Here is a 10,683-nt window from a genome sequence, read left to right on the forward strand (position 1 = left end):
TAAGAACTTTTCATCTACATCACTGGCTGCATCTCACATCAAGCTGAGTGGAATCAGTGACTTAGTATCAGAATTCTCACAAACATAGATAAAATAGAATAAATGGGAAAGTATTGTTTACCTTCTTTAATCTTAGAAAAAATATATTATTGCTCTTAAAGTGCTTTAAAGTCCACTTCACTAGTTTAACCTTATCAACATTCTTAAAAGTTATTAGAGATATCTCACTTTTTAAAAAGAATTGTAGGGTAAGGCCTTTATAACTCTTTAATGCTAGTGGAAGGATTTGTATTGGTGAGCTAAGAGAGTGAATACTCTTTTTAGCCCTAACAAAAGGCTGGCTGCAATGCATGCTCCTCTGAAGGATACTGATAGTTTGCCTTTGCTCTAACCTAACAGATTGGTCCAGGTTCTAAGCTCAGCTGCACAAATAATAACACATATTTGCATCTGGGAATGATACTTGGAATATGTGTTGCTACAATTTTGAAGCCACTGTAAGTGCAGAGCTAAACAAATTTATTAGGAAGAATTTGAACTTAGGAAATTATTTTCCTATTGAGGGTCAAACCTCATTGAGGGAGAAAGTTGCTCAGAGTCACTCAGCCTCAGCACTGGGGATATTCAAAGTTTAGCAGGACTAATCTGGGCAATCTCTCTAACTTCCAAGTTGGATCTCTCTTCAGTGCATTGTAGCTGGAGGCCAGGCAGAATGGTATGGGGCACCGTACTGGCACCAGATGCCTATGTGAAGGAGATTGGATCAAGTTCTGCCGCGTGTATTCTTTCAAAGGACAAATCTTGGAAAAGATGTGAATGACATTTGAGTAAATACCTTCATATGAATAGTATAATTTATTCAGTAGCCTCCTTTATTCATTTTTTCTCACTTTGAGCCAGTGATTGCCACAGAGGCTGAAACAAAACAGAAGCATGGAAAACAACTATTGTACTTGGAGGACAGGATGCAGCACAGCTGCCAACAGGAGCTGCATCACTGCTTCTTGGTGCCTTCTGGAAGCCCTGATCTAATGACAGATCCTTAGACCCTCTTGCCCATTGGACTAGAAACCAAAACATTCCTGAACCTGACCTGAAGGTGAGTCTTCCCACAGATCATATTTCCTGTCTGTAGAAGGGAGGAAGTAATCTTCTGGCACAGATGCTCAAATGTCTTGTCAAGGAGAAACACAGAGGAGTGAGTAATGTGAATCTCTGGAGAAGGGTGAAAAGCAAAAGAAAAAAAGTCTGAGGGATAGCTGAGATAGATATGTGAAAATGGTCGTAGGAGTCATTAAATGTTACCCCTTTGAATAAGATAACAGAGTAAGCTACTATGGCGAGGGTGGAACAATACTCCACAAATTATAGTCTGTTCTCTGCTGTACCAAGTTCCCATCAGGTTCTATTTTTTAGCTTTATTTTTATTATTTTATTTTTGATTCATAACCATGGTATTTTATTACAGGCATCACAGTATTCTCTTCACCACATCTAACCAAGCTTTCTTTGAGCAAAGCATTCCCTGGCCAAGGACAGGGCTTTGAAGAGGAAATGGAACTCTTCCCCTTGTGGCTGTTGGCCATGTGCCGCTCAGTGGTTCATGCTACCCTATGGCTGTGATGCTCAGTAGAAAAACTGGTCGTGCTGTTCCATCGAGAATCCTCTCCATGGGAAGTCCTTGGTAGTTAATGATATCTCAAAGGACTTCAGGGTTTGGCTGTCAAGTGGAAACCCATTTAGGCTCCATGGGGTGACATTAAAAACTGCTGTGATGTGCCATCTGCTGAAAGTATAAAATAAATGCAATACATCAAGGAGACAGAGCAGGAGGTTAGAGGAGTAAAACAAGAAGACAGAAAAATATCCCAGGACAGCAGTGGCACTTCTCACAGTCCTGAATGAAGGAAGGCTAAAGACAAAGTCCTAGAAAAAATAGACAGGCACAGTAGAACAGAGTAGACAGCATTTCTTACATTCAGTCTCCCAGTCTGTTCAGCCTCAAAGACCTTTTTTTTTTTTTTTTTTTTAATTCAGCTGTAAAAAGATAAAAAGATGTGTGAGAGAGTAAAGCTCACAGCTTTACTCAAACAGGAAAGTCGGACAAGTCACCATTCTGGCCACAGACACAGACAGTGCATAGTAACTCATGAATGAGATAAACAAGCCAGTTAAACAAGGATATACAGTAGGTTGAGTCACAGCCATTCATTGTACAGTTAGATGCCCTTTCTCTCTGAAGCACCTGCACACTTCATAGTGATTATGCCTTAGGGGTAAGCATCACCTTATTTTCACCTTTGCCTGCATTGTCAGGATTTGTGTAAGAACTGCTCACCCTCAGCCTAGATTACAGTTAGTGGAAAGATACAGGCTTTTTGTGTTATGATTCAGCAGTTCAGTGTTTTAATGTCTGCTTTAAGATGAGATAATTCATTTTCATTTATTATTTCTCTCTAATAACTGTAAAGGGTGTCTGGAGTAGAGAAATTCATATCTATATATGATACTTGAACTGAAGCTAACACTTTGCTGCTTTATGCCTGTCTGTATTAGATAGAATGAATGTCATCTTCACAGTGCTTTTTTTATTTGTCCTTTGCTGCAGTTGTTGAGTGTTGCCCACCATTTGGAACCATTAGGCTCCGCTCTCAGCCTTCACTCCTTTTTGTGAGGGCCCAAAGGCATGGGACCCCAGGGGAGAGCCAGCAACAGAGGCTGGGAAAACTGAAGCTATTTGAACATGACTACTTTGGGGCATTAGAAGCTGTGATTAATCCAAGTCTGATCTGATCTGCAGTCTGGACTCTGACATGGAGCTGCTGCACTGGTGCTAAGATTGGATTTGTAGACCACCACAGTGTCTAGCACAGCCAAGGGGAATGGCCATCACATGAGATGAATGATGGATGTGCCTTCTCCCATAGGCACTGAATTTGATTCAAATGGTGCCTAGTAGCCTTTCCCTGATGTCACTGAAAGGATGGATGATGAAGGCTGAGGTTGCTGGACACTGAGAAAAATCTACATACCAAGTCATTTTGAAAGATTACTTCCCTGCTCCCTAGTACAGCATCCTTTGAACTCCCCAGGGAACAAACACCATCACTAAATGCTTCCATAACTTATCAGTTTCAGTGACTACTAATAAAATACCTAGTGAATAAACATTGCACTACTCTGATATTTTGGAGTTCTGTCTCTCCAAGGGCTTCAGAGTACTTCACAGACGTGCACTCAGACCACATTAGATAAAGTCCTGCATCCTGGAGTAATTAATGAACCACTCTGTTTAGTTTCCCAGGTGACACCCCTACTTGTCCCTAACGATCAGAAAACAACTCAAGCTCTGGCGATATTATAAGAACGTTTGTTATTTTATTCTTTTTGGTGGGTACAAAAACCACAGTTTCTTACACAGAACAAGATTATAAATAATATCTGTAACATGAGTGACCCGTAGTCTCTTTTGATTCTACACTGCAGACTGATGATGTATTCTAAACATTTTTTTTCATTTTCTTTCTTGTATTAGACAGATGCGAATCTGTGGAACACGGAATGATGGAACAGAATGAAGGTAACAGCAAACAAGAGGATGACCAACAACTTTTATAAAAAAAAAAAAAAAGTCTCTGAATTTTATTACAGTGATGGCATTTTATATCAATTATTGCAATGAATTGTTCCCTAAGATGGTTAGAAAAAAGAATTGTGTTGTCCTCTACTGAATTTACATCAGTTAAAAAGCAAGCATGTTTCAGTATTCCTCTTTTTTCAAAGAAAATGTAAATAATTTCTTTATTTTTTTTTTCACAGGATTTACATATTTATTATTTTCTTATCACAGTTTAGTGATTCATTTCTACAGCTGAACAGCTGAATATTCTTCCATTGTATATACTGATGTTCTGGAGACACAGGTTAGCATGTTCATTGACTTCTATAGCTATTTTTCTCTCTTTGTCAAGACAAAGACCGAAATGTCTTTTCTGAGCATGTTCTTCACAGTTTAATGCGCTAAATTGGAAAGTCTTATTAGTTTTTAGTCCACTCAAGTGAAATTTGTTGCTGTTAATACACCCTTCCCAGCCCCCTCCCCCCAAAAAAACTAAATTATGAATTTTCCTGATATAAAATCTGAGTTTGGGTTTCCGAGCTGAGCTCATGCACATTGTTGCTGATGATGACTGGCGCATTTGGACGTACTTCCCTTTCTCAGCCAAATTATTAGTTCATCAATGACACTCCCATGTCGTTACAGTCTGTGCTGTGTTCCCATCAGTCACCAACACAGTTTAATTAAGGCACTCGATTATTTTTTTGGTTTTTATGGTAGGTCCGATGCAATTACAGCCAATCCTGAACTTTGTCTAATTGCAGTTCCAGAATGCACAGCCTTCGGGCAGTCGGGAGTCAATACGCGGCCATTTTCACCCACACTCCCCGTGATGGATAATCTGGCTTTGTTTCTTATGGCTTCAGAAAAGGTAAGCTATGATCAAAAATAAAGGAGAAGAGAAAAAAAGAGTGTTAGAAAGGTTCTTCTCTTCGAGAAAGCAGCGCACAGCAAACACCAAAATATTAAAATTTAGACATCTGCATTTTTTTTTCTTTCATTTTAACGTTATAGTTAATAATAATCATACATGTAAAATACATAGCACACTATGGGGAAAAAGGCTCAAAATTCTGAGGGTAAATTTTATTACAATAAATCATTATCCATTTAAATATAGATTCCGAATTTGAACAAGAAATTAACAGAAGGAATATTTTCCTGTAAAGTGCTTCAAACTATGTTCATATTTTGTGAAATGAGAGTCAAGTCCTTTCATGAACCTGAAAGTATTAGCACCTTTGAATAAAGTCATGCACGAGTATTTGTAGACTGAGACCTTCAACAAGGTATTTCAAGGTAAAAGAAAACTAGTGAAAATTGCTTATAAATTGGTATAGCTCTTTCAGTTATCCTTGTGATAATTCTATGGATCAAATCTAAAGAAATTGTTGCTTCTACTCATAATGCATCCATTCACAAACCTCTTTCATATTCATATTTTGCTGCAATCAGGGAAGGTAAAAACAAAGGAAATACAGTTCAATGAGGAAAAACACATTTTCTGTAGTTTTCTCCATTAGGACTAAATTTTCCAGAAGATGTAAAGTCCTGCCACCTCAAAATCATTACATTCTGATAAGTCAAGCAAAATATCTTGTTTAGAGACTGATTGCCTCAAACAGAAGAAAAAACATTTATAGTTATTCCATTTAACTTCAGCCATCCAAAAATAAGGAATCTAATCTAAGAGGGCTCTCTTGTAATGATAGAAAAAGTCAAGGTGCACCTGGCACAGCAGGCACCTGAACTACATTGTACTGAAACAGATTTCAAAGACACAGTGTTAAAATAATAATTAGTGGATAATTCTCATTTCTAGCTGACAGAAACCATACCCTATGCTACTAACACTTGTAACTGATGTGCAGGGATGCAGTCTGGAATACTGATTGGAAAAACATGGGATGCAGGAGAGTGCATTCACATAGGAGCAAAGGGATGACAAACATAAAATCATTTTATTTGCCTTGTTACTGATCTCTGTGTTTAGAGCTTTGTCCCTCTGAGCCCAGTTTCTCTTTCCAAGGTAGCAGTGAAATCCTAAGCTGAGATAAGGGAGATTCTTTAAAACTCCCCTTCTCTAGGAGCACCTCTAAGAAATGCACCATCTCATACTGCATTACTGTTACTTGCTCCTTCAAAGAAAAACTCTTACAAGTATAGCTGCCCTTATAGTACAGTAAGATATATATATAACAGCAACTTCTCAAATCAATTGCTGCAAAATTCTCAGGATAAGGCCCAGCTTACAAAGGGTGTTATGGCATTCTCCTCAAGCTGTAAACTTTGGCTTTGTTAACCATCAGTTGCAACATCCAAAGTAATCCTTTGAAAAGTCTCCCTGCTGCTGCAGTACTCTGTGGCAGGGTCTGTTACCAAGCAGACCTTGTCCTAATTTAATGGCTAGATATAAAAATCGAGGAACAGATAACGAGTGAGTGAGGACCCGGGCCCACACAGAGTTCTACTGAATACAAAAGACTTCAGCTACACTCAGCAGCAAATAAAAAACTACATTTGCAAAGCACAGATACAATGCAATGTGGTGGAACTCCACATGGTGCATGTCCTGTTGCAAATGTGCATCAAGGTTCGTCTGCCTACAGAAATGCACAGAACGTGTTTTGGTCAATGGCAAGAAAAAGTCTTTAGCTGAGTTCTGGGGAGAGATGGGAGACCAGATCAGATCAGAATGCAGACTGGGTAGGAAACGGGACAGCCTACTCCAGATTTGGTAAATTTCCCAGCTGATTGCCATTGGGTACAGCATCTCTCCATCCCTTTGTCACTGGGAAATCAGAGCTCATGTTTACAGAGGATATGTGAGCTATGCCAAAGTTTATGTTTCTCTAGCTCTGCGGCTTTCTGGCCATTGACAACATGCCCACGAGAGAAAAACACTGAAAAAGGGATCTACAAAAAGAAAAAAAAAAAAAAAAAGCAAATGAGAAAAACAATGTCTCAGCAGCCTTCCATGGAACAACAGAAAAAGCTTCAATAAGGCAACTCCTCTCTGCTCACAGCACAGGGTAACAACAACTCAGCAGCACACTGCAGGAAACAACCCAGACAGTTGACAAAGCCAGCAGGAGCAGGTCAAACTTGTACTCAGGAAGGTGCCATAAAGCAAACTAACCAGGTATGTGTCTGTGTTTTATTTCAAACTAAGCTGTGGGTAATGAGCCGGGCTAATACTGTGCTTGATTGCGCTGTTACAATTTCAGATTTATGGCCTGGCTTTAAAAATGGTTTCAGGAGAGGCTGGGATAAGAGGGAAGACTCTCAGTATTTGCTACGAATGTTAGGAAGACACTATTCAGTAAGTATTCACAGTTAGTGGTGTTAGCTTCAAGCTCAGCGGTAGTTAGCTTTCATATTAATGCCATTAGTTTGATTAAACTAGTTGTTCACTATTCGTGTGAAAATGTCGACCTGTTCCCAGCAGGAAATAGGAATGTAGGGAGCTGATCTTCTCAGTCTATGTAATGTTAAGTACCCAGTTGCTGTTAGATGTCTCTAGTTTAGATGTCTCTAGCACCTAGGTCACCTGTGAATGTCTTTGCACACATACTGAAGATGAACTTTCAAATATTTCTACTATATGAAATTGGATGTATATAAGTCAAGATAAGTGCATAACAGATTTCCTGATCTGTCTTTTACAATTTGGTCTTGTAAGTCATTCATTTTGTAATTTCATGTAAATATTATATATATTTGTATTTGTAAATTTTGTACTTAATATGGTCAGTTATAGCCAGCACAAGGTGGGAGCGCAAGCAAAAGCTGTGGAGCTGGGAGCTGACTGGTGAGTCTCATGGCCCTCTGAGGGCCATGTAAGTGGTGGTGGCTGGGAATGTGCCTCTGGGACAACCCCTTTGTCACTCATGAGATTGATGGGAAGAACCCAGCAGTGGCTTTTTCTGAGCAACTGAAGAGAAGGTTGTTGGCTCCGCATTGCTTCCAGACTATCGGGTTTACTGGCTTCTGAATAAATGAATATGGGAAAGCACTGCTCGGGGAAAGAGAAGGGATTGCTCCCACTTCAGAGCATGCTTCCTTCCCGGCCAAGGGCAGATGCAATAGTCTGTCATCTCTTCTGAACGTCTTTATCACACGTTTGTGTACTAGTCTTACGTATCCATTTTCTGCTGCCTCACAGACTGATGAAGTTCCCTGTGGCTACTCGTTTCTTACTGGATTCAATTAGAAGAAAAAAATAGTAATAGATGTTAATTTCCAAGTGGGTTATTTAAGCTGATTTCTATCAGTTCAACACATAAATAATTAAAACTATTTGATGTCAGCTTAAAAATAAGCATGTTGGTTACTCATGCAGGTTAGAACTGCCAAGCATCTTTCCGTATTAGCAAGTTTTAGTTCTAATATGATCCCTTTACACCTCGGATAAATGAACACATCTGAGGTTTTGAGGTGCTAAATACAGACATATATCTGCAGAAGTACGTGTGTACAGCACTGTGGCTCTGTGCTGCTGTGGGCTGGCAGAGGTCTATGAGCAGTGTGGGCAGGAGAGGGCACATGGATGGCACCACACTGCTGGTGAGTGTGACCTCACCTCAGCAGGCTGCCTCCCACAAGCATAAGCTCTTCTATGTCAGGTTCATGTGCTAACATTTCTCCAGTAACTAGGACAGCAAACAAGATAGGGAGAAGGAAGAATTTCTGGAGTCAATAAATATCTGCTCAAAAATCCAAAGCAATTTCTATTATTTTTTTTTCTTTTGAAATTTTTTAAATGCCTGCACCCTGAAATGTTTTTTAAATGTTATCAGAAGTTACCACTGGTGCAAAGATGAGTTTTCAATAAAATAAAATGCTGGTTTTAAAAAATTAGTTGTCAACATAGATTTGCTTATAAAAAGGCACTTATCATTGGAACTTCTTGACATGCACACATTGTTCTTTGTACTGGGCTAGGGATGCTCTCAGTGATGGGCACTAAAGAATTCTAGGGAAAGGATTTTTTTTTTTTTTTCATAATTATTAAAATTGGATTATTTAATGGAATTGGAGAATCATAGAATCATTGAATGACTTGGGTTGGAAGGGGCCTTAAAGCCCATCCACTTCCAATGTTGGGTTGCCAATTGCAAAATCAAGCACTAGATCAGGCTGCCCAGGGTCCCACCCAAACTGGCCTTGAACAACTCCAGGGATGGGGCACCCAAAGTTTCTCTGGGCAGCCTGTACCAGGACTTTGCTTCTTTTTAAGACCTTTGTTACAGAGAGCAGGCAGTGAGCTTGGGATATTGTCACAGTAGTGACCACTGACCTGCACCCCTGGAGCCACAATGACACCTACTAAGCTGGGTGATCCATCAGCAAACTGATGCTTTGCTGTGCAAAATCAGGCACAGTAGGATAACGGGTTCCATGACAATGTGCATGTACCCAGGGCCATGAGTCATATATAAGAGGGAACCAAAGAAAACCGCACCACAACCCGTTTGGGAAACTCCCCAGCCAGCGCATGCCAAGCCCCCCCTTACCGCGAGAACCCACCTATTCCTTGCAGCGCTCCAGCTACCATGCTCAAGCACCATGCTCTGCTCACTCTGTGTCTGCTCTGTACTGTATGGTTCGGTACTGTACCGGCTGTGCCTTTAGCCTGTATGCTCCTCGGGACAGGGACCTGTTATGTGCTTGGCACACTTCACCTATAGTACAGCGCCGTGTACTCCAGCGCTATGTGAATAATAAATAAAAAATAATAATTGCATCTCCATTTGATTCCCCTGAGTTTGTTTCTAGGTGGCAACATAACATTTCTATTCATCTCATTTCGCTTCATTTTTGTTTGTTCCTTCCTCTACAGGAATAGCTCAGTGATTTCAGGAGGATGTAGCTGTTTGTTAGAAGAGGCAGAGATTGTTGTGTGAAAAGGAAGGGGGCTCAAGGTAGCAATGATATGTCAGCGTCCTGGCAGCCCCCCTGTTACAAAGCAGCTAGAATAGCTTGGGAGCTATGGAAGAGTTATGTTTAGAAGCTGTGTGCCATTTCCAAAGGTCAGGGAGCTGATTTGACTATTTTACTAATGATTAGTTGGCAAGATAATCACTGCATGGATGAGATCAAATGCATTAGTAAACTACTCCTGAGTGCTTTCTAAGGGCAACTATGCAGGATGTAGCCCAGCAATTATCAGCATTTCAGTCCAAAATCACTGCATGAGCTTCTGAAAACTGTGAGTTCTGAGCAAGGAAAAGGGCATATGTTACCAAAAGCTGAGGACAGTAGTCCAAGTCTGTTCAGTTGTTAGTGAATTTTGGTGGTTATTATGTTGGGCAAAGCTTGACCTGAAGCAGGAGACTGTGGGGGTGGAGGGTGGGGAAAGCCACACAGTTAGCATAAAACACGTACTGAAGGGAGTGTGAAGGGTAAGGATGGTGAGGAGGAGGAGAAGGTAAAACAACATTTAGACTTCTTGTAACAGTGCCTTGTCTTCCATTAGATTAACTATGGTTCAGTGATGTTGCCTATCCTAAAGCCTCATTGTAAGGAAGATCCAGTTAGGGCCAACAGAGAATAATTAAAGTTTACATCAATTTGTCACCAGTAGAGTACCAACTTCTAGGAGGGCAGACTGGCCAATCAAGCAATTAAACACTGGCCCTCTGGATATGTTTTTTTAGGACCTCAATTTCAAATAGCTGTCGTCTCCCAACAGATTGAATAACATTGGGTTGTTATAAAAGTAATTTTTGTGTTAAGAATTTCTTGTAATGCAGATGTCTATTAGCAACATAGAATAGTATACTGTACATCTGCAGCCAAAAAAACTGAACCACTTTGCACTGAAGTTTTCCAAAATATAAAGCTCTGTTTAGAAGCAAGCACCACTAGACAGACATGTCACAACACTGCAGTACAAGATGCATCACCCACTCACTGTAGTAGGCCCTAAGTCCTACCCCTAAATTTTAATACTTTCGGTTCCATATACGTTGTAACCTTCTCTATAAGTTGCTAAATTCTGGGTATTCTGTGAGGAAGTTGGGTTTATATTCTGTGCGTTCTTTGCCACCTTCATTCGCTTC

At 40.1% G+C, this 10,683-nt stretch overlaps 1 protein-coding gene across 8 annotated transcripts in view; it reads right to left on the reverse strand.

The window, feature by feature from the left end:
• Nucleotides 1-3,348: 3,348 nt before the first annotated feature.
• The window catches only part of GRIA4 (glutamate ionotropic receptor AMPA type subunit 4), a 210,310-nt gene continuing 202,975 nt past the window's right edge, over nt 3,349-10,683 (reverse strand). For 2 of the 8 annotated variants that reach the window (XM_015852210.2, XM_015852211.2), the window contains exons 15-16: nt 10,671-10,683; nt 3,357-4,495 (exon numbers count right to left, since the gene is read on the reverse strand). The exon at nt 10,671-10,683 is cut by the window's right edge and continues 122 nt beyond it. In XM_015852210.2, coding sequence (XP_015707696.1) covers nt 4,331-4,495; nt 10,671-10,683 — 178 coding nt within the window. In that variant the 3' untranslated portion in view covers nt 3,357-4,330. Of the gene's footprint in view, nt 4,496-9,148; nt 9,332-10,535 lie in introns of all 8 variants that reach the window. The other 6 variants (XM_015852213.2, XM_015852214.2, XM_015852212.2 and 3 more) reach the window with 5 other exon arrangements.

The sequence above is a fragment of the Coturnix japonica genome, chromosome 1, assembly GCF_001577835.2.
Source record: "Coturnix japonica isolate 7356 chromosome 1, Coturnix japonica 2.1, whole genome shotgun sequence".
In the NCBI taxonomy this organism is placed as follows: Eukaryota; Metazoa; Chordata; class Aves; order Galliformes; family Phasianidae; genus Coturnix; species Coturnix japonica.